General features: G+C 43.2%; 1 protein-coding gene and 1 non-coding gene across 7 annotated transcripts in view; both read right to left on the reverse strand.

The window, feature by feature from the left end:
- Nucleotides 1-27,683, reverse strand: part of PINX1 (PIN2 (TERF1) interacting telomerase inhibitor 1) — a 139,268-nt gene that overhangs the window by 104,068 nt on the left and 7,517 nt on the right. For 5 of the 6 annotated variants that reach the window (XM_054656525.2, XM_009440235.5, XM_016959086.4 and 2 more), the window contains 3 exons: nt 26,703-26,781; nt 21,223-21,315; nt 15,221-15,297 (listed from right to left, as the gene is read on the reverse strand). In XM_054656525.2, the coding sequence (XP_054512500.1) occupies nt 15,221-15,297; nt 21,223-21,315; nt 26,703-26,781 (249 nt within the window). The remainder of the gene's footprint in view (nt 1-15,220; nt 15,298-21,222; nt 21,316-26,702; nt 26,782-27,683) is intronic. The other variant, XM_016959088.3, reaches the window with a different exon arrangement.
- On the reverse strand, nt 20,447-20,515 carry MIR1322 (microRNA mir-1322). Its single transcript, NR_035662.1, has one exon. It is a non-coding gene; the product is annotated as a microRNA mir-1322 (primary transcript).

Here is a 27,683-nt window from a genome sequence, read left to right on the forward strand (position 1 = left end):
GGTGACAGAGCACAGGAAGGGGCCACACTAGTGCTGAGTGGGTGGCAGAGCACAGGAAGGGGCCACACTAGTGCTGAGTGGGTGGCCGAGCACAGGAAGGGGCCACACTAGTGCTGAGTGGGTGGCAAAGCACAGGAAGGGGCCACACTAGTGCTGAGTGGGTGACAGAGCACAGGAAGGGGCCACACTAGTGCTGAGGGAGGAGGCAGAGCACAGGAAGGGGCCACACTAGTGCTCAGTGGGTGACAGAGCACAGGAAGGGGCCACACTAGTGCTGAGTGGGTGACAGAGCACAGGAAGGGGCCACACTAGTGCTGAGTGGGTGACAGAGCACAGGAAGGGGCCACACTAGTGCTGAGTGGGTGGCAGAGCACAGGAAGGGGCCACACTAGTGCTGAGTGGGTGGCAGAGCACAGGAAGGGGCCACACTAGTGCTGAGTGGGTGACAGAGCACAGGAAGGGGCCACACTAGTGCTGAGTGGGTGGCAGAGCACAGGAAGGGGCCACACTAGTGCTGAGTGGGTGGCAGAGCACAGGAAGGGGCCACACTAGTGCTGAGTGGGTGACAGAGCACAGGAAGGGGCCACACTAGTGCTGAGTGGGTGGCAGAGCACAGGAAGGGGCCACACTAGTGCTGAGTGGGTGGCAGACCACAGGAAGGGGCCACACTAGTGCTGAGTGGGTGACAGAGCACAGGAAGGGGCCACACTAGTGCTGAGTGGGTGGCAGAGCACAGGAAGGGGCCACACTAGTGCTGAGTAGGTGACAGAGCACAGGAAGGGGCCACACTAGTGCTGAGTGGGTGGCAGAGCACAGGAAGGGGCCACACTAGTGCTGAGTGGGTGGCAGAGCACAGGAAGGGGCCACACTAGTGCTGAGTGGGTGACAGAGCACAGGAAGGCGCCACACTAGTGCTCAGTGGGTGACAGAGCACAGGAAGGGGCCACACTAGTGCTGAGGGAGGAGGCAGAGCACAGGAAGGGGCCACACTAGTGCTAAGGGAGGAGGCAGAGCACAGGAAGGGGCCACACTAGTGCTGAGTGGGTGACAGAGCACAGGAAGGGGCCACACTAGTGCTGAGTGGGTGACAGAGCACAGGAAGGGGCCACACTAGTGCTGAGGGAGGAGGCAGAGCACAGGAAGGGGCCACACTAGTGCTGAGTGAGTGACAGAGCACAGGAAGGGGCCACACTCACTAGTGCTGAGGGAGGAGGCAGAGCACCATCTCCTTCACTGCACAGTGGGGGCTTTCTCAGCCTTCTGCAGGCTTGGATCCAACAAGCTGCAGTAGGAGCTCATGGACGCACGTGTGGGGGAGAGGTCTCCATGACACCACGGCCGTACTTAAATACAACTCATAAGGAAGTAAATCTGAGGAGCAAACAGAGTAAGTTTTTGTGTTTTCTGTTTGTGTTTTAAAATGGGAATGATGCCAGGGCTAAGATTTGAAAAATGCAACCATTCCCACCCCTCTCACATGTATTGAGAGGAAACAGTTTATAACATTGTGGAACTGATGGATGAGAAAAGGGTTTGTTACCCTTTTGAATTGAAAGGGTTTTCTCTTAGTCTTTCTCCACTCCTTTCCTTCAATAACGATTTGCTGAATACCCTGAGCCTAATGGCCCAACCACTTTCCAGAGTGGGGAACAGCAGCCAGTGTTTCCTCTACAAGAGAAACATGTGAGGCAACAGAAGGTATAACCCCTGGAAAAACTGACCCCCAGAGGCTCTGCCGGCAGGCCCTAGGATGCAGCGGAGGGCAGGGGAGGCGCTCCTGACAGGAGGGAGGCCAGGGCATGTAGGAGGACCTCCCCACTAGTCCACCAGAGCCCACGTCCATGGCCCCAGTGAGAGGGCTTCTCTAGAGAAGCCAAGCCCCAGTGACAGAAAGACCCGCCAACTCTGACATCTGGGGGCTCCCTAAGGAAATGGCAAACTCCCCATCTGAGAAGGCTGCCTCTGCAAACAGCTTTCAAATGGCTCTTCATTAATTGACTGTTAAATTACAGCGGACGGCAAAGGATCATCGGACTATGTGGGGGAAATCCTCCCTCATGAAGGGAGCAAACCAAAACCAAAAGAAAAGAGGAACTCAGAGGACCAAGACAGGAAAACAATCTGCGAATGTGTGAAAAACACAATGCCTCCAGAGGCCGAGGAACATACGGTTGTATCCATGAGACAAGAACGGGACATTATTAAAAAATAACAAACAATGAAATAGTAAGACATAGCTCTTGAAAATTAAAAATATGACAGCAAAACTTACCTTATAATAAGAAGTTTGGAAAATAAAAATCAAGAAAATCCCCCCCACCCCCCCACCCCCACCAAAGTAGAACAAAGATACAGAAAAATTGGAGACAAAAGAAAAATCTGAGGAGGAATTCAAGATGTCAGTGCTTCAACTACTGGCTTCCTGACAAAACAGAGGGGAAAAAATTATGAAACAGGTAATGTTCCAGAACTCATGGAAGGATATGAATCTTCATACTGAAAGTTCTACCAAGTGCCTGGTGAATAAAAACGCCCAACCAACTCATTCCCATGGGGTTTTAGAATCTAAGCATGTTAAGATTCTAAAACCTTCTGAAAATGAGATACACAGGTCTGTGCTAAGGACTAAAATAAGAACTGCAACAATGGCTATCAGAAGACACTAGAGTAATACCTTCAAAATGCTGAAGGAAAATGATTTTCAACTCAGAATTCTATACCCAGACCACCTGCCACAGTATTAATAGAGATTTTCAGACCTGTGCCCTTTTCAGAAAGCTGTGGAAGATGAGTGAGGACACAGAGGAGCTAAAAGGAGCAAGGCTGGGGAAAAGTCCAGGAGGCCAGGGAAATGGCCGAGCCAGCAACTAGTCCTGAGGGAGCTGGGAGGTGGAAATCTTAAGAGAGAGGTCTCCTGGGAGACAGATCCAGCTGACAGATGATCTGATGCAGCTGACACACTGAAAGTTTTATATTAAGAGGCTACCAAAGAGTCTAGAGGGAAAAAACAAAATCACACAGATATACAGAATGCTTTTGTTTCCCATCAGAAAACAACCAAAAATTGTTACAGGAAATATTATTGTACACTATTTGGCTTAGCAGGGTATGATATTTACATAGCAATAAAAATATAAACCCCAAATAACAAATTCACTAATTATTATACAATACAATCAGTAGTTTGAGTGGTGTAAAGGCCCAGATCTTAATCTACCAAAACAGAAGTCCACATTTTAAAAATTATGACATGGAAAAATGTCAATGCAAGTTATTATTGTAAAATATGAAGGTAAATACCAAATAACTGAAGAAGAATTGAAAGTGCTGTAGGGAGGAGGCTTGTGAGGTGGAGTGGCAAGCATGACTACAGAATGCTCTTTCTTTAAAAGCTGTTTGGCGGAGCTTAACTTTTTTACATCTAGGTGCATATATTACTTTGATTAAAAAATAACAAGCATTATCACTATCTATCTATTATCGCTAAAAATAACAAGCATTATCGCAACACATAATCGCTATCTATGAGTCATTGTTCAAATGCTTTATGTGATCTCATTTAATTCTGACAACAGTCCTAATAGATGATGTTACTATTATCCCTGTTTAAAGATACAAAAATTAAAGTACAGAGAGGTTACATAGCGTGTCCAGTAGCGCAGTGCTAGCAACTGATAGAGCCAAGATTTTAACTCACGCAATGTGGACCAGAAGCTGGAGATCTTAACTCGGAAGGAAGCCAGGAAAAGATAATTTCATCTTGGGAAAAACAATCTGATTTTCACCTATTGGTAAACCTAGATAGTCAAAACCAATCAGCCTATCTGACATGAATAAGTAGGAAGCATTTATTTTCTCATATCTAAACTCCTATATTTTTCTATCAACAACACAAAAACACAGCCTAAAAAGCAAGAGCAGCAGAAAAGGAAAAGTTGGAAAAAAAACTGCAGTCACACAAACTGTAGTTAAAAAATGACTAAGTTTCCTTGATATATGAATTTGTTGGAAAACCATTTATCAACAGCCTGTTTCTCTCTAGCAGAGTCCCTCAAGCCGAGAGCCATGTCATTCCCCTTTGACTGATTAATTAGCCAATCAGAGGACATTTTTCATTGTGAGGTATGATGGTTTATTTCAGCTAATGTTTGGTCTCTAATGGCGACACATTAAAGCCAACTCGGCTATTTTAGCCCTGTGGAGTGACCAAAAGGAAAGAACAGAAGATAAATCAAAAGAGCTCCCTTCAGTTCCCCTTCAGTCCTTAACAAAACCCCTAAGGAGCAAGTGGCTGGAGGGAAGATCCTCTACCAATAAAGAGAAAGAACAAATAAAAGAAAGGCACACATGTCTTCAAGCGAAAGAGTAGCCTTTCTGTTTCTGAAGAGCAATAATTTATCTGTTGATTTACAGACCACTGATAGAACAGGCCCCAAAAGTCAATATTTAGCTCTTCTTCCTTTTATCAAAAGCTGTGCTCAATAGAAAATATAGCTCTGTAATGCTTCTTACTCACGGGGCTCATTTTCCCTGCACTCTGAATTAGAAGAGGCTGTGAGTAACCCATCTCAAGCACTATTCACACCAAAGTCACTCCAGCCAGCCAATATCCCACTGCACTGTGGGTTATCTAAGCTTCTTACCTGTTCCTATGCTGTGAGGGCACTGAAAACACAAAGAAGTGAAGTTCAAGAGGAGGACAGATAGGAACATTCACACATCCAGGACAAGAAGCACATCTTCAACATGTCCACTGACAGCACACTCATCAAGGCAGGTCTAAGGAGCTCGTCTTTGCTATGCAATCACACAGTTTATCATCACCATCCTCGTTCATCATTCTAATTTTATGAATCTTGGAAGCTGTGTTAGTCTGTTTTTGTATTGCTATAAAGAAATACGTGAGGCTGGGTAATTTATAAAGTAAAGAGGTTTGATTTTGGCTCACAGTTCTGCAGGTTGCATAGGAGGTGTGCCGATGGCATCTGCTCCTGGTGAGGCCTTGGGAAGCTTCCAACCATGATGGAAGGAGAAGGGAGAGCCAGTCCATCACATGGCGAGATGGCAGGAGGAGGTGCCAGGCTCTTAAACAACCAGATCTCGTGTGAACTCAGAGTGAGAACTCATTCATTACCATGAGGATATCAAGTCATGCATAAGGGATCCGCCCCAACAACACAAACACCTCCCACCAAGCCACACCTCCGACACTGGGGATTACAATTCAACATGGGGTTTGGAGGGGACACACATCCAAACCATATCAGAAGCCTTCAGACAAGACACTACTGTTTCCTTCCTTCCCAACTGATTTAACGATGACTTCCACATTGCTAGTTATATTCCTGGACCCCACTGGCATTTGTGTCGGAGGCCGGGACGAGTCGTGGCTCATGCTGCTTTTGCCTTTTGATGCCTTGTCCAGCCAGAGAACTCCTACCCTTCAGGCCTAGCTCAGCTTCCAATTCTTCTGTGTGTCTGTGCCTCCTGACAGACTCAGTGAGCATGAGCAGCTCCCTGCCTGTGTCCCCAAATTGTTTAAGGCCTATTTCAACAGATGAATTCAATTCAGCAAGAACCTTATTGAGAACCCACTCCATGCCAGGCATAATTCTAGATATGAGGAAATATAAAAATTCCTGCCTTCACGGGGATCCCAGTCTCCTAAGGGAAGGCAAGCAGTCAACAAGGGAACTACCGAGCATGTCAGCAGGTGCTCACTACTGTGAAGGAAAACAAGTAACCAAATGTCTGTACTTCCACCCAAAACTGCAGAGAACATGGTATTAGAATGTCATTGCCTTAGTCATTACTTATCTTCAACATCAATTAAACAAAACTGACGCATTAGGATGTCCTCTACCACTGCTGTAATGGCAAAATGGCAGACAAGAGTCACTTCACTAGAGGACTTTGAGAAGGACGTGCTTCTCAGCAATGACCCTGTTCACTCAGTAGGTTTATATTAAATATTGTGACTACGCACACACAGATACAATTTTCTCAGTTCTAAAGGATGTTTCCTATAAGTTATTATTGGCCATTTTAAACTGTGAGAGTGTTGGTGCTGACTGTGACGACAGTGGTGTCAACAGCAGCAGCAGCTAAGTTGCACTGGGCATTTACCATGTGCTGGGCACTTCGCTAAGAGTTCTTCGTGGCTTATTATTTAATCCTCCCTGGATCTTTTATTATCCCCATTTACAAATGAAGAAGCTGGGGCTCAGAGAGGTTAAATAACTTGCCCCAAATCACACAGTCTTCAAACTACTCTTGGGCTCAAATGCAGGCATATGAAACGAGATCTCAAGTGCCTATTCACAACACTATATGGCCCTGAACGAGTTGCCCTTTAGAAGAAACCAGAGTAGAACATTCATTAGATGACCTGATTTCCTCATTCTACTGGCTCAGATGGTTCTACCAGGTATATATATTTGATACCAGGTATCAATGTCTAATCACAGAACCACAGGAAGACAAATCCTGAGACAGCCATTTCATTTATCTACACAATAAACCATCCTGACACTCAGTGGCTTCAAACATATCAGCCATTTCCCTGTTCACCCTATTTCTGTGGGTTAGCAATTCCAGGAAGGGCTGGGCTGGGCAGTCCTGGCTCAGGGTCTCTCACGCGGATATTGTCAAAAGGTGGGGAGAGCTAGCAAAAAGGGGAGCTGGCCAGGCACCTGCTCCCCAGGCAACCTCAGGGTGCCTGCATAACTCACTGATCATGGTCTCTCCACGGGGGCTTGCCTGGGCACTGGGCCTCCTCACAGCTTGGGGCTCGGGGCAGCTGGACTATTTACATGAAAGCTTCAAGAGCAAGTGTTCCAGCCAACCAGGCCTCAGAAGTCACCTGGAACCCTACTGCTAGACTGTCTTGGCTACAAGCAAGTTCCAGGCCCACCTGGGTAGAGGGGAGGGGGCCAGACTCCACCTCCTGGTGTGGAGGTGGTAAGGGCCCACTTAGAAGAGCATGTGGAATGAGAGGTATCACTGAGGCCATCTTTGGAAAACAGAATCTGCTACACAAACAAGTAACTCAAGACTCATTTATAGATAACTGAGTTTACAGATAAAATAGGAACACCCTACCCAAGGTGAAGGTAACTTCACCTTGACACTCAACAGTTCCAGTTACTCTTTAAGTCTTGAATCTGCTAAGACAGATGACTTGCTATTTTACCTGAAGTCTATTTCATCTCTTGTTTGGACACATCAAGAGCCTTTCATATTCATCTACTGAATAAAGCGCATAAGTAGATAAAGCCAAAATTGCTCAAGTATGTAAGAATCAAGAAGAATCCAAGTAATGTCCTCTCCTTTGTGGTCGAGGAAAACGTAAAACTTCAAGTCAAGACTTAAACCTGCCAGCACCGTTTCAAATGTGATCATTTCATGTGTTCTCTTTACTCCAGAATGAGAGAAGGTCAGAGCTGGAAGGGCTTGAATGCATTTAGCTGGGACTCTTGCCTGGTACCAGAACCTGCACAGGGCACTCCCCAGGAGACGTGCACTGTGGCCAGCAGCTCTGCCAGCCCATGCAGGCTGCTTCCTTTTCCTGAGTTGTTACCTTTCAATGAATTTCATCGGTCAGTGCTAGTTCTTCCTTTGTCCAAACTGTCACCCTGATAACCACACCCATTTCTTCCATCTGTTTCTGTGCATGACATGCTTTCCAGACGCCACTGTCCCAGAAGGCAAATCCCTGAACGTACTCCTTGAAAACATGACACCCATGACACCCAGGCCCGCACAGAGCCGTTCAAGCACAGTCACCTGTGAGGAACACAAGCTACAAGTCTGTTGCTTTCACCAAGTGGGCACAGCCTCCCTGACACCGCCCAGCCTCTCTGACACCGCCCAGCCTGCGCTCAGGACAGGTGCGACCAGACACAATTTGGCTTAGGTTAAACTTGTGGTCAGGATACATGTCCTACCTTCTAACTAATTTTCATCAAGCTGCTAGCAAATTAGATCTTTCTAGAAGTAAATGACTGTACGTATCTTCCTAAGCTTTCACCTTAAAGCAGTGAAAATGTTTTGGCCAACTGTCCCAGCTCACAGAGATCATTTTGAATCAGGATTCTGTTATCAATGGTCAAAATGATGACAAGAATTACTGAAGTCATCACTGTTGGGAAAAAATGAATTTTGGAACTCAAGTGTATTAATTGGCTTGTTTGTGGGCTTATAGTTCTCCCTAACTACAAGGTTCTTAATTAGAAGATTACTTTGGTGTCCAGATGTGGAGTGGGGGGAGGGTGGAGCGATGGGTGCAGGAAGGGGGGTCCACCTCCTATAAACCCCTCTTGAAACTCACCTAACCATAAACGTTGGGTATCAGTGTGAAAATTCAGAAAAGGAGAAACACCCTTGAATTAAAAGGCACTTGAAAAATTAAGGCAATAAAGAGACTCTTCTCATTGATCTTCCCCATGAGGAACTTAAGGCATTGAATCCAACCAGAAAAATGAATGGTCCAAAATACCTCATGAATTCCACCAAGCAAAGCAGAAGCGTCTGCTTGGAATTCATTTTCAGACTGGATAATCAGCAAGCAATGGGGAAAAAAAGGAGACTGACAGAGATGAGAAAGGAACACAAACTGCAAAGAAGTCATGCTTTGCCTCAAAAAGCAAAAGCCAGCAGAAGAATTGAAAGGAAAACGATTATTGATCTGGTATCCTGGGAGAGTGAAACTCTCATGACGGTTCTAATTCAATCAGGTTAGAGAGGTGAAGAAACGGAGAATTATTTTGCCAGGAGCCCATGCCAGAAGCATGCTAAACAGAGAAACGAAGTGAGAATGCTGGTAACACATTCTCCATCCTCACTCCGGTTTCGGAGTATTTTCTCTAGTGATAAGGCTCAATCCGGAAACAAGCTGGAGAGAGGAAGGAAACTGGGAAGGTGGGGGAGGGAAAAAAATGAGAGAGGAAAAAAAAAAAGAGTAGCAGGAAGTTCAACCAGATAGGAACTGATGGAATTTGTTTTTCAGTGTCTCCAACTTCAAATTGCAAACCAAGTGAGAGAAGACACACGCTTATGTACACAGGCCCCGGCAGGCACCGGCCAGCACAAGTACCAGCTGCAGGTCTCAAGGGGCCCTGGGAATCTCAATTCATTATCTTCGATCATTTCTTTGTCTCCACAGAAAGTGCATACATCTCCAATTTAGGTGCACTCCAAACCAGTTATTATCTTCCAAATCAATATACAACAAAGATGGTGGGAAAAGGAAGAACTTGGAAATTAGAAATGTGCAACCAGCCGTCCCCACACAGAACACTTTATGAGAAGTTTTCAGAGCAACTGGCAGTTCGTGATGGTCTTTCACCGTTGAAACAAGTACTTCTGAATAGCCGGATTCAGCAGGGAAACAGCGCCTCCTGACAGCTGCTGTGTCTGGAGGAAACACGAAGCACCAACAAAGTCAGAGGAGAGTCCTTCAAGCAGTAGGAATGCTTTATCTTCTGAGCAATGAAAAACAGCCAGAGCTGTGAAAAACTATTCTAGAGAGAAATGCAAGGTCTGAAAGCCAGTTTCTGGCAAATTGGATTGATTTTTAAAAACATAAAATGGTGTGAGCAAACATTTATTCAATAATCCTTTCTCAAGAATCCACAAGTAGATTGTGCATGGCATAGAATGTAGATTATGAGTACTTCCTACTCTCAGAGAAGAAATACTTATTTATTAGAACGTTTCAAAAGGAAAAGACATTTCAAATATCAACAATGATGCTATATAAACCATGATTTTTATGGCAACAAAGTCCATTTTTTAAAAAGAGAAGAATGATGAGGCTTCAACTGACTGAATCTCTACCACGTGCCAAGCACTGGAGCCAGTCACATGCTGGGGACCCAGGAATGAGAACACAAATCCTCTCTAAGGTGTTCGCTGGCCAGTGTATGCCACAAATGAAAAAGTCCACATGTAAAACACAGTGAAGCAATTTCTTCTTTTTCTTTTTTGTTTTTTTGAGACAGGGTCTCACTCTGTAACCCAGGCTGGAGTGCGGTGGCGTGATGATAGCTCACTGCAGCCTCAATCTCCTAGACTCAAGCAATCCTCCCATCTCCAGCCTCCTGAGTAGCTGAGACTACAGGTGGATGCCACTGAGCCTGGCTAATTTTTTAAATTTTTGGTAGAGACGATGTCTCACTATGTTGCCCAGGCTGGTTTCAAACTCGAGCTCAGGCAATCCTCCTGCCTCGGCCTCCCAAAATGTTGGGATTATAGGCACGAGCCACTGTGCCCAGCTAGCAATTTCTTTATTAGACGCAAAAAGGTCAGAGAGAGGACAGAAAGCATGATTTAAGTTTCATAAACATGTCCTAGAAATCTTGCATTTAGCTTGGATTGTTGTTTCGCTTTGATATAATTTTCTTTTAATTTCTATACATTATATTCAAAATAATTAAGAGAGCACATTCTTCACTCGGCATAGTTTGTTCCACTACACAACACAAAGTTCATTCCTACTATGCTCACAAAGAAAATTTACATTTTAAGTAATTTTTTTTTTTGAATGAAGACTTTTAAATGCATAGTCTTAGATTTTAAAGCTTCTTTTTGGACCAAGGACACCTGCCAAAATCCAATGAAAGCTCTGCACGTGGGCCCACACACGTTTTGCATGCAATTTAAAGGAGGTCACAAACTCACTACAGTGAGTGTACCCTGAGATACTGCCAACACCATGAGCTCTCCAACACCAGCAGGCTACAGATGACAAAACTTGTCACGATACCACTTTGTACTTACATATCACTTCACAGTTTAACATACTCCTGAAGTTATTAAGTAGATGATTTAACCAATTGGAGTGAACTTTAAAGACATCAAATGATTTGATCTCTACAAGGAGTTCTCTAAAGACTCATAAAATAGAAAATAACACTGAGCATGGCTAAGTGCAGGAAGTAGATCACGGAAACGACAACCGGCCTTTAGCACTGGGTAGTGACCCCTGCAGATCTGAGCAGCCTCAGCATCAAACGGAGAGACCATGTGGTCTGTACACACGATATTCCACTCCTAATCAGACAATTCTGTCGGCAGCTGTGATTGCCAGGGTCACGGGCGGTGTTGGAGGGGTATGCAACTATGATTGGGGTTAGCACGAGGGAGGCCTTGGTGGTAATGAAATAGTTCAGGATCTTCACTGAGATAATAATGGTTACACAATCCACAAATGTGATAAAGGGGCATAGAGCTGTATGAGCAGATGGTACCAATGCCAATTTCCTGGTTTCATCATGCTGTACTGTAGTTACGTAAGATGTAACCACTGGGGAAAACCAGATGAAGGGTACACAGAACCCCTGTACTATCTTTGCAACATCCTGTTCATCTATAAAAAGTTAAAGAAAAAACCCTCATGACTATTAATCAAGGGCTGCAGATGTTTCTTAGATATAAATATATTCAGATCATCCAGTTCAATAGAGAGACGAAAAAATACACAAGCAACACAACATCTATGCTCCAGATGCTCAAGCTCTTTCTTAATTCAGCCTCCAGCCAATAAGGAAGTCAAGTCGTTCTTTAGGCTGGCCTGGACACCTGGTCACATGCTTGTCAACCCCTAACAGCTCACCTCTGACTAGAGGTAAGGTAAAGAAGTTTTGAAATTTAAACCATTATTTTCCACAAAATAGCAACAGCCAATCATTTTCCCACAAAGTTACGATACAGCATCAACCACTGGTGTCTCCGGTGAAGCTCAACAGAAGCTGCTAAGGCCTAACTAACCCCCTTAGATGTAGATTTTTTGTTAAATGAGAAAGAGTTCATTAACTTCGGCAGGACTGCTGTATAGAAGAAAGGCTGATTTTGGAATTGGAGGGACACAGATTTAAAGCCCACGTGTGCCATTTTGGAGCGTTCTAATAATTCTCTCTGTGCCTCAGTTTCCTCACTGCTACAGAGGAGATACTGATGTTTACATGACGGGATTGCTGTGAGGATGAAATGAGAAAAATCCAGCACAGGGTTTGGCATACAGGTGCTTAATAAAATTGGAATTCTACGATGGCAGTCAGGAGCTGTAGAAATTAAAATCAGTAGGCTTCCCTTATTGCAAGGGTGATGCTGTTACCCAAGCCAAGAACGTAGTTAACGCCAAGGTTCTGGAACTCTGGATGCTGAAGACAGATCAGCATCAGCACCTAACGAGAGCACCCACAGAGCTACTGCTACCTTAATGGCCCGACTACCACGGTTTCCAGGACTCTGGAGGTAGGTGACCTCCAGCAACACCTTGGCCTCTGCAATGCCAAATATAAATCCAGACCGACAGGGCTATGAGAGTCAAGCGAAGCAACAACATGCAACATACCCGCCAACTGAGGATGGGAGCCGAAAGAGGTTGTATTTTCAAACAAATCTGATCAAAGTCCTCCTGCCTTTGACTATAAGGGCTGTTGTAACTAACAAGGTAAGGTTTCTTAGCAATAGTCTACTCAAGGAAGGTACCGGTATACCTCAATAAAAGCAAACTTAACATATGAAAATCCACATGGATGTCAAAGATAAATGTAGAGGTCATTTTGCTTTATAGAAAGATACTCTGTCTGTCTTAAATGTGATTACATTTAAATAGATTCTGTTTTCTGCACACATGCGGGCATGTCAAATGGAAAATACTGCCTAGACGCGACCTCCTCAGTGTGGCACACAGGCCAGCAGCAGCGTCACCTGGGGGCTCCTCGGATGGGGATATACACGCTCTCAGCCCCCGCCCAGGCTTCCTGAGTTGGAATCTGCAGTTTGACAAGGAAGACCTGTACACACGGCAGGACTTGAGGAGCTCTGTCCTCAGTGTTACTCACGACCCGGAAGCCAGAAGCTCTCAGTACAGCTGCATGGCAGGCTATCCCCGTGTTCTCAACCCTCGCTCCTTACTGAACGTCAGAATAACTGCTGCAACAGTTGGGGAGGAATTAAAAAAATTTTTTTTTAATTTTTCTCCTTTTGTAATATAGATACCTGGACCCTGACCCAAGATTCAATTTAATCGGTCTTGGGCAGAACCCTGGCATTAGCATTTGTTTAAAGCTCATTAGGCAATGCCAGGACGACCTTGTTGAGAACTATGGCTACAGACGGAGAGCAGGGCCTGGTAGAAGACCACCTCACCAAAAGGTAGGACCTAAATTTATCACTGGAAGAAAACACTGAACTGGAAGAGAGAGAGAGATGTCACTAATGGAAATCTCACACAAAACACGATGTTGCATCAAGGTTGATCATCTCTACACACACTGGACCAAAAGAGATTTTCCTGGGGCTAGCATTAGGGAACTGCTTTTGAAGCTCCTCAAACACAGGTGGGTGTCTCACTTTAATATGACTTAGCTACCAAAGAGTCAAGTAACACCACACAGTGTTGAAAACCTCAAGGCACCCAACACCAATAAATTCTCAAACAGAAATCTGCCAGAGGATCAGAAACCTCTGATCTCTTACAACTAAGAGCTTTCTGCACCAAACACATAAATTCTCTTAAAGTTCTACAAAAGCTCACAAGTAATATTTCCCTCCCTGATCTGTTCAACTGTACATTTTCATAGAGGGTGTCCGGGAAGGCAAAGGCTGGGGGTGGTGGGTGAGCGGCAGGCAGAAGAGAGGATCAACGTGCAGGGATGTGGAAACGCCAGTATAGAAGGCACGTGAGCCCCATGCGGCTGGGGAGATGGGGGTGATCTCAAGGAATGGGAGGGACGTGGAGTTGATACAAAGGCTCAGGGTGTGATCGTGGGGTGGGGGCAGCTGTTGGGCAGAGCAAAGGAGATGGAGTGCAAGAGGCGCGAGACTGGAATTCTAGTTCTTCCTGAGGACACGGAGACGACTGAGAGAGTCAAGGAAGAGGGGTTGGAGAGGAGGCTGGGATAAGCCAGAGGCCATGTCCTTGGTGAACAAGGAAGAGTGGCGTAGTCCAGGTCTCACGGTGAGCACTGAGGGCAGAGGTACAACCAGAAGCCAGCCTGTCTGACCATGGCTGTTTCCAGCAGCCCCTTGTGAAGGAGCAGCCGGCACGGCCTGATGTCAGAGCGGCTCCTCCCTAGTGACCACTGCCTATCCCGTGACTCAGCATAGTCCGCGCAGGCACCAAAGCCAGGTATCCTTTCCCAGCCTGCTGCTTCCATCTGCTGAGGGTGCAGGGGCACACAGGGGCTAAAAGACCCAGGAATTCAGTCCCAATCTGCACAGGGAATCACCAAATGAGACTTCTAACCACTGGTAATTCTGGACTCTCTAAAAATTATTACTATTAAGAAACAAATTACCACCCTAGAAATAAAGATTTCTGTCAGTCTGGAAAAATGCCAGGAATCAATAAACCAAGTCGTCTTTTTTGTTCTATGGTCACCAAGGGCCCTGGCTACAAACCAATAAAAGATCATCAGTACAACATACCAGATTAGCTGAGTAATAGTGGTCACAACCATATATTCCAGATTTTCTCAGACAATGCCAGTTCTAAATATTTTTAGCCTGTTATCTTTAGAAATCCATAATCCTAATATATCTCAAACTATATCCAGGGCTGTCTCTTACACTTCAAAACGGCACAAAAAATTCTTTGCAATATTATACAGCCCAATTTAATAATTAGAATAAATTATGGATTTCATTCCATTGAGGGTGTAGTTTAGTCACCCCATTCTTTTCTTCTAGTTGTAAGGCAAATAATATTGTATAATAGAGGAAATACCCATCAAACCCCCTTATAGATGGTGCTGATCTAGCGCTGTCTCAAATGCTGTTAGAATGGGACAGGCTGGTTCTAGAGAATGAAGATGACATGCTTCCTCCCACCTCCATTCCAAATGGAGTAACGCAGTTTGAGCAGAACAGACAAAATCCCTCCCCTTCTCGGCCATGGAAGAGATATTTTCCCCTCTGATTGTATCGGCAATGGGTATTCTTCCCCAAGTTTAATCTAGTCCTCACACCAAAACAAAAAGAACAAAAGACAAACACCAGAAAACACTTATTCTTTTTTTTAAAGATTCCTTATAAAACATTATGTACCCACTAATATTATTAAAAGGATCATATCTAGGCTGTGCATGAAGCCTCCAAAGTGTTTTTGAAACTTTGTCAGAAAAGTACTAGTCATAGATAGAAACAGTCCTATACACAGGTGAAAATCAGACAGTATTAAAGCGGAACACGGAAACTGTATGTGGCTTTATACCTCGGGAGTCTTCTTACTCTGTCTTTTCCCAAAAATGCAGTCAAGATCTGTTTTGCTCCGAGATGACAGATCCTTCCCTAGAAAAACAATGTGATGCTTTTCAGTAAGACCGTTCTTCCTAAAAGAAGGAGCGCAGACATGAACTATGCAGCACCTCAAAGGAAAATGGCTTTTGGGAAAGAAAGAAACAATTTTGTAACTACTGACTTTCTACCCACTTTTTCATTACAACTCTTTCACTAGTAAACAAAATTAATTAAATTTTAAAACCAAGTAAATGTTTTAGAACCAGAACTCTTGACATTCTCTTAATTGTAGAAACAACCTAGAGCATACTGACTGCAAGGAAAGCTAAATTCTACAGCTCACCCTACTCCCGCTATGCCCTCAAGGTGCAATTCCTGGGTCTCTGGGTTCCTCATTTAAAAATAGATCTCATTTGCTTCAGAGACATGAGCTACCTACTTAGAAGATTACAAAATACACATGAAAAAATATTACTAGATACACAGCTCCAGACTCCACATATGCACATGAATGAGAACGTATCATATTTGACACACAGGACCTTAATAATTAACTCAACAAATAAAAATTTTAAAAGAATATATGTAAATCAAAAATATTGTATAAGGGTGACAGGGTTTCAGATTTTCCTTCTTAAAATGTTCTTTACTGCTCTAGCTATATTGTCTCTAAATAAAAAGCTACATAGGGAGAGTAGGAAATTAAATGGCTCTATGGTTCTTATTTAAAACACTAAACTCTTTCATTTCAAACCCACAAATCAACTAATTTAAAATTCACTTCTTTGGAATTTCCACTTCTACCCAATAATCCTCTGTGAGAAGTCGGCCAAATCTAGTCCCATTTGTCAACGGCATGGTAAATGCATTTTAAAATGTAACTACTCCATGTAAAGGCTTGAGGCTCTGGGCGAGGGAGGTTCTGGGTCAGACACAGAAATGTGAGTCTCACGCTGGAAGCCGAGTTCCACCGTCACAGACTCACTTGTCTTCTTGGTTTCCTGTAGCACACTGACTTGGCAAAGTAATGTCATGACCCAGAAGGTTCTAGTTCACTGACTATCACTGGGGCACTTAAATATGATATTGCTCAGTGACTCCGTGAAATTAAAAAAACAAAACACCCTTCAATTTAATGCAAAACCAGGTGCCAAAACCAGTTTCCTAGGCAGCAGTACCAGATGAAGTGGCCCAGGCGGTATGACCTGTTCCTGCCAGGAGGGCAGGCTCCTCTGGGCTCTGCCTGCTGCTCTCCTTCCTACCTGAGCTTGACACTAAGCCCTCCTGCTTCTCATTTATGATTAAATAGGACCCACACAAAAAGACCCAAAAGAAAACCTACTTAAGAACAGACGATGCACATCACAGATAGGGCAGAAAATGAACCGGGAAAGTGGGGAAGAAAACTGGTTGTAGCGGGAAGAGGTGGACAAACTCATCGGAGGTGTAGAGATGTCCTCACAGCTTTGCTGCCAGCACAACCCATTTTCCAACGCAAAGCACAATTTGTACTTCAGAAAAGGCAGCTGTACTTAATTCAAAATGTGTACTGGCCATCTATCCCTAACCTATCCTCTGGAATAGAAACACTCTAGAAAATGCAAATTCAGGTCTCTTTTACAGCAATTCGACTAAAAGGAATGCTGGAGGGATGAAGGAAGAGAGGGTACATGTGAGATCACAGTTTTAAAACACGATGTCAAAATGTGAACACACAGATTCAAAACAGATCTGAAAGTCAAAGGGAAAACTGTCAAGCTGGTAGAGACAGTAAGCTATACCAATGAAGGTGCAACTGTGTCTAAAGTTTTGATGATGGATTCTGGTATCAGAAATTTTTAGTCTTTAGCAAAGTTCACTTAAGTAAATGTAGAAACCAGGATTGTTACAGGCCTTGCTCTGGATTTGATGTGGAAAACAAGAACACAGAGAAGACAGAAGAGTCAGAGACCAGTGGAAAGGAACATAAAAGGTGGACAAAAAGGTGAAGATGGAAGTGACCTTGAGATAGTTACTAATTAACGGTCCTGATGGAAAGCTTATAAACACCAGGAAATTATGGCCACTTTTGAGTAAATACCACAAATTTAAAAAGCATTTAAAAAGCTTATTTGTTTCAGTTCTGAATTATGGTCAAATCATACAAAATACTGTTGATAAACTTAGAGAAAACAACAATGAAGAAAACTGAATAGGAAACAGATCTATCTGGATTTGGTTCATCTATTAGTCTTCAATGCGTAACATTTCCAGAACCAGTAAGAAAGGCCTCCAAGAGTCAAACTGAAAGTTCCTGCAAGGATGAGCAGGTGCTTTCAAGGAAGAACACTCTATTTAGGATTGCTTTAGCTGTTTGTCTAATAATCATGATTATCAGTTTCCCAGTCTATCAGAGTAGCTACTGGGAAGGGAGGAACATTACTGCTATAGTCAGACACATTTACAATACCAAGAAATCCACATGGGAGGCAATTAAAACTTTCACAGACACGAGAACTTAGGAATCAAGATGGTTTGGAAACAGTTTAGCAATAACCCAACAAGCTGTATTAGAACTGAGGCTCAAAAAACCAACTCTATGGAAAAGCAGAGTTGAGCTGCCGAGAGTAAAGAAGCGAAGGGCAAGGAATGTGTTTGCTAAAATAAAAAAACACTTAAGGTTTATGTAGGTAGCTTCAATAGTTTAGAAAATTCATTTGCATTATTCAATCAAGAAGGACAAATAAAATGACATACTTTTATTTTTATTTTTTTAAATGGCAAACACACAGAACTGGCAGTCAACCCAGGGCAGAAGATAAGAGTAACTCCACTAAAAGACACCATAAACCAGGAAAGTGGAAAGAGTCAGTGTGAGTGACACAGGTCAGACCCTAATAACCAATAATAAGAGTCAGAATTTTCAAAAAGCCTACCAGGTGCTACCTGATATTTATTTAAATGTCAAAAGAATCAGAAGAGGAGATTGAATGCTCCTCACTACCAGTGTGCGACTGAGGGGCGGGGCTGACTGCACTGTGAATACCAATTCTGTATTTCCCGACCAGGAAGCCGAGCACCTGCACATGCGTTAGGCATGTAGTTTCCTTGTTTCAGTAGCACATAAAATAGCCCAAACTCTCAAAGGATTAAGAAGTCTGCAAGATTCCCAGGATAAAGCTGCACAATTACAGTTTATGCAACTTTCATCCAACAACTGCATAACTGAGGGGAGGAAGCACTGCTCTCCTGCTCTCCTGCCAACGTCTCACCATCCAGTCAGAAAACCTCAGAAATGGCTTTGTATCGATTGACATTTTCCCCTCTGCAGATATAGCCTCTATCTGCAGAGACCTTTTGCATTAAAAAAAAATACAAAAAACCACAAACCAAGCCGGAGTTGAGCCTTTAAATAAGTATGATAAAACTGACTTTTAAAATTATACAATAAATTAGCTCAAGTTAGAATTATAAACTCAGGACCAGGGAAAGGAATAATTATATATCAGAACTAAAACGATATAACCAACCAGGTGCAGTGGCTCACACCTGTAGTCCCAGCACGTTGGGAGGCTAAGGCAGGAGGATCACTTGAGCCCAGAAGGTCAAGTCTGCAGTGAGCTGAGATTGTTCCTCTGTGCTCCAGCCTGGGCAACAGAGTGAGATCCTGTCTCAAAATAAAAATAAAAATAATGATACAGCTGATATTTAGCCAGTAGCAAATTTTACAACACTATTTGCTACTGTAATCTTAGTAGAGTAAAATTTTTATCTTCACTCTTACCAAGCTATGTACAATTGCATCTTCCTGTTTGATTTCCTGGACCATACATGAGTTACAATATGAATCATCCTCATCAACTACGTGAATGAGTTACAGTCATTATCAGCATACCCACTGGTGAAAATCTTTATTATCTACAATGCTGAAAAAGCAAAACTTCCATGAAATGGGTCATTTCTAATAAATCATAAAACAGAACCTACCTTAGAACTTAATAGTCACTTACAAATGTATCCACATTTTACAAAAGAGGAAACTGAGTCTGAAGGGAAATGGGTAGGTGACTTGTCTGAGCGAGTAATGGCCAGAGTGAGATTTTCTGTGATCTAAGATAGTCCACCCTAGAGGAAACTTTAAAATAAGTTTGCACCGTGATTGGAAAGCTAGCTGATAATCCATTCTTTTCTTCACTCCCTGGACTTTTGCTTCCTTCTCCCTTTCCTACGTAGGCCCAGTATGCATGTCCTTCCCGTCTCCACTCCAGCTCTTCTCTGCAATCTGACAATAGATCCGAGACTCTTTCTATTCTGCATACTGACTCCCTCTTCTCCCCAGGCAAGGCTAATAGATACAGAATCCTCGCTGGAAGACAGAAAATGAAGGCACGAGGCACTCAGCAGTCTCACAGGGTCACCCAGCAAAGGAGTGGCTTAACTAGAAATAGAAAGCAGATGCTCCCGGCATCCATTAGATTAAAGCAGATTACAGAGGCTTATCCCAGCCTCAGCAAATGCTTCAGATGAAATCATGCATGCAGTCTGGCACCAAAGGAAAATTAGAAGATTCTACCTGTAAAAGTGAAAGCGTAAAAGGCTGCCACATCATCCGAAAGTTACAGGTCACTGAGTTTTATTAATTTGCTCTGCAACAGCACCTTCTGTGATCTCTAGTTTTTCTCTACAGTCTAATGAAAAAAGAAATGCTATTTCAGGGACTGGGTATGAAGTGAGCATGTACCCTCTCTTCAAAAGGACTGAGGGCCAAGGAAGCCTGTATTCTGTTCCGTAGCAGGCTGGGGTGGAGAAGAACCCCAGTCAGAAGGGATACGGGCGACAGCCAAGAAAGTTCCACGTGAGAGAAAGAACGGAGGAAGCGGAAGAGCCACGGCTGCTGGAGAGGGAAGGGAGGCCCAGCCTCTCCCTGCACACAATCCCCAATCCACTCAGCTCTGCCACGGCCTCTCACCTCAACCAAACCCAGCCCTCACTTTTGGGCTCCTGGCCCTAAATGAAAAGCATCATCAATACTTCAGAGTAGTGGGGATTCCAGCTCCCACTGCTACCCAGGCTGGCTGTACAAGTTAAGAGCTTCCCAGCAATGCCCTGATACGCATGACATTCCCAGAAGACCAAAGCAGAGATGTGCTGTTCCTGGCATATCAAGGTAGAAACACATCCAACCTCCCAGGAAAGAACCATCAACAGAGACTAGATATCACAGCATCAGCAGCATCATCACGCTTCTTATGTAAACTATGTAATAAGTAGGTTTCTAATTCATGATACTGTTCTACAGACAAACTAGGAAGTTGGTTCTAGTAGCTTAAATTCTTCTTTCCAATGCAAGATCGCCACCTAGTGGCTGAAGACGACAACCGCATGCACAAATGATATCACATACCGGGAAGGGGCTGGGGAGGTGGTGATGAAGGAATAGGAATTCTCACCCAGGTCTCAAACGGCTTTTTACCTGACTTGGCAATGACTATGGAATGCCTACGCTGTGAAATGGAGAAATTACGTGGAATAAAGGGTCAACCAGGGAGTGTGCTTTATCACACTGGAGGTATCAATATAGAGCATAATTCTCTAACCTGGCGTATTAAGAGCTATTTAACACCAACCTTCAGCTGTGAAAAAACACCATGCAGCTAAAAATGTTGGAAAAGAAATTAAAATTATTTTCTGACCTAGCTACATAAAGTCCCGTTTTCCTCTAAATATAAGCTGATTCCATTTTTTAGCTCCACCACAGGACTTGTTCACAGTCTAAAACCTAATCTGGGTCCCATCTCAGATCTCCTAGATCTGAATTCTAACAAGATCCTCAGGCATACCACAGTCAATGCCAAGACTCCAGCACTGTTTCACAGCAATGCAGTCGGAGCTGTCCATAAGGCATGAAGTCGCTATTGGCCCAGAGCTAAAATGCTTCAAGCAACTCAGGACAAACACATAGATTTCAATAACAAGTAAAGAAATGCTTAATCTTACCTTTTGTGAATTTCATATAGTGAACACGGTTTTTGGAGATTTTGGACTTTTCCTCAAGGCTAAAAGATTTCTTTTCCTTCTTGTCTGAGGAATCTTTAAAAAAGATGAAAAAAATACATTAAAGTCTTTGTAATCCAATCTCATTTATTCTCCTAACAGTGGATAGTCTTGAAAGAAAATTTTAGGAGCCCTATCATTAATGGTTGAACTCTTTCATTCATTTGCTCTGCAACAGCACCCTTCTGCTGGATCTCTGTTTTCTTTCTACGGGTCAAATGATTAGAAATATTTCCTTAATTTGCATACTATGGATCAGGCCAGGCTGCCCTCCAGAAATTTAGAAAATCCTTGAGGAAGAAATGAAAACTTGTGTTCACACAAAAACCTAGACACAAATGTTCACATTAGCCTTATTCATCATAGCAAAATACCAAAAATCACCCCCAAGTCCTTCAACGTGTGAATGCATGAACAGCTGAGCAACCCCTGGGCCATCCTTACAGTGGAATACCACTCCACAGTGAAGAGCGGCAGCCGCTGCCACCACAATGGCCAAAACAAACTCCAGGGCATTGTGCTTAGTGAGAGGTCCATCTACAAACATAACATATGACTCCATCTACAGAACATTCTCGACATGACAAAACTACAGAGAGAGAGGACAGATGAATGGTTTCCAGGGGACAAGGATGAAGGTACAGTGGGTACAAACACAAAGATGAGGCATGACGTTGCTGTGCCGTGGTGGCCAATCCTGTATCTTCACCATTGTGGTTGCTGCATGAATCTGCACTTGTGATAAAATTGCACAGAACCATCCGCCCATGTACAAATGAATGGAGACCAAAAAACAATGAAGAAAACTGGCTAAGGTTTTTGGTGCAGTTAACAGTAACACCAAATGTCAACTTCCCGGGTGCGAAAAGCCACAGCAATGTAATGTCTCTCCACCCTGGGAGAGCAAGGGGAAAGACGTTCAGGACTCTCTGAATTATTTTGCGAATTCCTACAAGCCTGTAATTATTTCAAAATAAAAACTTCCTTTAAAAAGTAAATAAAGGTAAGACCGGTTAAATGATCACCTAAATACAGATCAGAGATGACGATTGGGTGACGCATGGAGGAGCAGCAATGGCTCCAAGCCACTTTTCAGGGTTTCGGGAAGGACAACTGGAAGGGCAAAAGGAGCAGGAACACACCATTGAGGAAGACATCCGAGTGGTAACGCCTTTGACAGAAGGGAAAATGTGAGCCAGAAAGTAGGTCCTTGCCTGAAATATCAGAGCAGGTTGATCTGGGGTTAGAGTCAATTATAAATTAGCTAGCCCCCTGCATTCTCTCACCTGTATCTGCTTGTCAAGTTCAGACAGAAGAGTGCCACAGAAACGATCATAGGCAGAAGAGAAACTAAATTTTCCTAGTTTTAAGAACATTCAGATATGAGGTTAGAGAAACTGGAAAAAAACCGGCCGGGCGCAGTGGCTCTTGCCTGTAATCCCAGCACTTTGGAGGCCGTGGCAGGCAGATCATGAGGTCAGGAGATCGAGACCATCCTGGCTAACATGGTGAAACCCCGTCTCTACTAAAAATACAAAAAAAAATTAGCAGGGGGTGGTGGCGGGTGCCTGTAGTCCCAGCTACTCAGGAGGCTGAGGCAGGAGAATGGCGTGAACCTGGGAGGCGGAGCTTGCAGCGAGCCGAAATCACACCACTGCACTACAGCCTGGGTGACACAGCAAGACTCCATCTCAAAAAAAAAAAAAAAAAAAAATCCAACAAACCAACCTTCTTCAGAGGATATAAGAGAAATTGCAAAAAAAGAAACTCTCACCCTGACAGTGGAGCGAAACAAGCACGTGTCCATTCAACAACATGTGACTGCACTGCAGCCCCTCCCAGGAGTCACTTATTTCAAAGGTATAGTTCCCTATGGGAACTATACAGCAGGCTCGGAAGAACGTGAAGGCAGATGTTCCGCACTTGAGGCAAAGCCCAGCACGGCTTCATTATTTCCACAAGCTGAAACATTCTCTTCTGCAGCCACTTCCCAGGGACACCTTGGATTTTTTGCAAAGACATCCTACTAGTAAATTCTTCTCTTTTGCACTTCATATGGCACATAACATTTTCAATACTGATGTTCCAATCACAAATCACAGAGGAAGTCATCAGCTTAAAGCGGCTCCTATCGACTGCAAGTGTGTGAGGGACGAGGCGCTGGACTGGAGGCCTTCCATGAATTCTTGGATTTCCTTCCCACAGCCATTCCATAAGAGAGCTGCTGTGATGCCTGAACTCACTACAGAGGACGACACTGATAAGGCACACCCACGAAGCCGCCGCGATGGGACCGAAGCCCAGGCAGACATGACTGAGAGGCCACATCCTGAAGCACCACACCGTGCCCTCACAGAGCAGCTCTCTCAGCCTTGAGAGGGCAGAAGAATCACCTGGTGAGCGTCTCTACCTTCTCAGCATGCAAGTATCAAGAAGGATGCATGAGCACCACCAGGCCTTCAGGAATCACTTTCTATCTATTTGTTCACGTACACTCATGCCTGAAACTGCTCGGAGTCTGAGTTATGCACCAATCTGGCCGTCCTTTCCTGGGTGTCCCCTCCCACTTTACAAAGGAAAGGCACAACTTTCCTCTTACTGGGATCAATGAGGGACAAGGGAAAATACTGTTGTCAAAGCAGCAATCAAAGCAGCTGGCCCAGCCCTCACACCCCTACGCTAACCCAGCTCATCAGGAGGTGCACTGCCAAAGAGATGTGTTTAATAAGCATTCATTAAAATGTATAACAGATCTAATTTTATTAACTGTGATCTACTAATCATGAGGGTAGGTGCAGTGGCTAAAGCCTGTAACCCCAGCACCTTGAGAGGCTGAGGTGGGTGGATCACAAGGTCAGGAGTTGGAGACCAGCCTGACCAACATGGTGAAACCCCATCTCTATTAAAAATACAAAAATTAGCCAGGCGTGGTGGTGTGCACCTGTAATCCCAGCTACTCAGGAGGCTGAGGCAGGAGAATTGCTTGAACCCGGGAGGCGGAGGTGGCAGTAAGCCAAGATTGTGCCACTGCACTCCAGCCTGGGCCACAGAGCGAGACTCCATCTCAAAAAAAAAAAACAAACAAACAAAAAACAAAAAAAAGAGAGAGAAAATAAAACCCTAGATTCTTTATGAAATCCTTCAGAGTAAAGTAAATTTTCTGGCCTTAATCGTGGTTTATGTCTCTAGATTTGCCAGCCACACTATCAGGAGGCTTACAGTGCTGAGTATCTCTGCTTGCTTTTCTTAGATGTTATAATGCATTTAGTCCTCACAACAACCTTCCAAGGATGATACTACTGCTTCCATTTAACCAAAGAGGAAATCGAGGTACAGCCATGTTCAGCAATTTACCGAATGTCATACAAATGAAAAGTCAGACCAGGATTAAAATCCAGGCAGTCTGACTCTGGTGTTTGTCTCTAAACCACTGCATTCTATTTAATCTCCAAGTCTTATATGTTCATGCTTACATTCTTACATTCTTTTTTTTTTTGGAGATGGAGTTTCACTCTTGTTGCCCAGGCTGCAGTGCAATGGCGTGATCTCGCCTCACCACAACCTCCGCCTCCCGGGTTTAAGCGATTCTCCTGCCTCAGCCTCCAAGTAGCTGGGATTACAGGCATGCGCCACCACGCCCAGCTAATTTTGTATTTTTAATAGAGACAGGGTTTCTCCATGTTGGTCAGGCTGGTCTCAAACTCCCGACCTCAGGTGATCCGCCCGCCTCAGCCTCCCAAAGTGCTGGTATTACACCGTGCCCAGCCAAGCTTACATTCTTATCTGTGTTTCTACTGAGTTCAACTGTGATCGTAAATATCAAGATGTTTTCTGTGTATAATTAGTAAGGAATAGTGTCCTTGAACTTTACTACTTCATAGATCCTGCATTTCCTAATATGAGTCATTCAGTATTTTCAGAAAACATTTTCCTTATCTTTTTCTTCTGCTAATAAATTATTGCCCTTCATATTAGAACCACACACAGAACTGTTAGGTTATTTCAAAATCATGATCCTATGGATAAGGAAAACTGTCCAAGTTATACATTCCAACAAAAAGTCCAATCTGGTTAGAAAAAATACCAACAAAGCACCTTTCCCTTCACACTGTTGGGCTCACTTCCACACACGGCACTGCAATAAACCTTCCTATGGTTAGATGTGTGCTGTGATTTTACCAGGTAATTACCAGCATATTCTGCTAGCTACGTCCAAGCAGGACTGTGTCTTATACCTCTGCAGATCCTCACACCTAAACTAGTACCCAGCACACAGCTCAATAAATGTTTGCTGAACTCAAGTCTAATTCATTATTTCACTCCACAAAATTCTCTTTCAATCTACCAAATATCTTTTGATTATTCACACATGACACACAAGGAATAGACTGTTTACAAACAAGAATGTTTATTAAAATGCTTGCAGATTACAACAAAATCCAATTAAAAAATGGGCAAAGTACTTAGACACTTCTTCAAAGAAGATATAAAAATGGCCAATAAGCGATGAAAAGATGCTTAACATCAGTCATTAGGGAAATGGAAATCCAAATCACAGTGAGACATCATCTCACACCCATTAGGATGGCTATTATCAAAAATATAAAAGATAATTACTGGTTAGGATACGGAGAAATTGGAACTCTTAGGCACTGTTGATGTAGCCACTACAGAAACCAGTATGGCAGCTCCTCAAAAAGTTAAAAATAGAACTACTATATGATCCAGCAATCCACTCCCAGGCACTACCCAAAGGAAAGGAAATCAGCATGTTGCAGAGGTACCTGCAAACCCACGTTCACTGCAGCACTATTCACAACAGCCAAGATATGGAATCAACCTAAGTGTCCACCAACACATGAACGGGGAAACATGTGGTGCATACACTCCACGGAATACTATTTACCCTTACGAAACATGGGTGAGCTTGGAGGACATTAAGTGAAATAAGCCAGGCACAGATAAATATCACATATTCTCGTTCATATGGAAAAGCTAAAAGAGTTGAGCTCATAAAAGTAGACAGCAGAATAGTGGTTATTAGAGCTGTGTAAGGAAAATAGCTATGTAGGAACAGCTAAAGATTGGCTAATGGATATAAAAGTCCCACTAGATAAGAGGAAAAAGCTCTAGTGTTCTATAGCACTGTAGGGTGACTATAATAAAAAATATTTTATTTTATATTTTCAAATAGCTAGAAGAACAGATTTTAAATGCTCCCAACACAAAGAAATAATAAATGTCTAAAGTGATATATATGCCAATTATGTTGATGAACATAACACATGTGTACATTACAAACTGTGCACACGACACTATACTCAATAAATATGTATAATTATGTGTCAAAAATAATAAAAACAAAAAACAAAAAGTAGATAAACATATTTTCATTGAGAACTTATGTCATCTGATTTCCCTACCTGCGGTTTCCTGCCCGTGGCAAGTGTTCAGTTCGGCCAGAAGCTGGTTAAAATCATCCTGATGGGCAATCCAGTTGTCCTGAAAATATCAAAGAAATGAACGAGAGGTAAGCCTGTAGTTTACCTACACTAACTGAGATGATACATTTTGGAATCAAGGAAATCCAGTGGTTAATTAAGAAATTTTAAATGTTCCATCAAAATACTATTTGATAAATTTAAGTGGATTCAAGAAATAATATAAAGTTAAAATGCTCTTTATCCAGGTCAGTATTAAAAAGGGGCTTCCTGGAAGCTTAAGGCCTGATTTCAAATGTGAATGACTTATCGATCAAGTCAATTTATAGTAAATAATCAACAGGCAACCTGTGTGGTAAATGTTAAAGTAAAACATAATGAAATTACTATTTTTTTCTCACTAAGGGAAATTCCATAGTTCAAAGGACAAGAACCATGCGGGACAAAAGAATGCTCTTCTTTGCTAGGTAGAATTAAAATCTTCTAATAACTTGCATCAACTCCAATTTTACAAAACTCTGAGGAAGGGGAGGAGGAAGAACCTTAAGTCCCCTGAATCGATGAGTTCCCATTTGTAAGGTGGTTACCTATTAAGTTTATTATAAAAAAAATGAACCTGGCTTTTATAAGAGAATGAAGATCTCCCAAACCAGTGGGAAGCAGGGTTTCAGTGTACGAATCTGCCTTACTCACATTCTTAGCAATTTTTAAGAATGCTTAAGGTAAAGGAATATGAAATAGGTTTACTGGGCAACGCTTCTTCTAAGAAAATAAGTATATCTGTGTTATCTATCCCTCAAGAACTACATTTGAAATCAACTTTATCTAAACTCTTTCTTTAGTGGCTAAAAATTTTAGCTCCGCCAATCCACTACTCAGAGATACTGAACTAACCAAAGTAATTCAATTTACCTAATTTCCCAGATTTCCTACCAGATTATGTTGGCTGCAAAAACTTAGAAA

This window comes from Pan troglodytes, chromosome 7 (assembly GCF_028858775.2).
Source record: "Pan troglodytes isolate AG18354 chromosome 7, NHGRI_mPanTro3-v2.0_pri, whole genome shotgun sequence".
NCBI lineage: Eukaryota > Metazoa > Chordata > Mammalia > Primates > Hominidae > Pan > Pan troglodytes.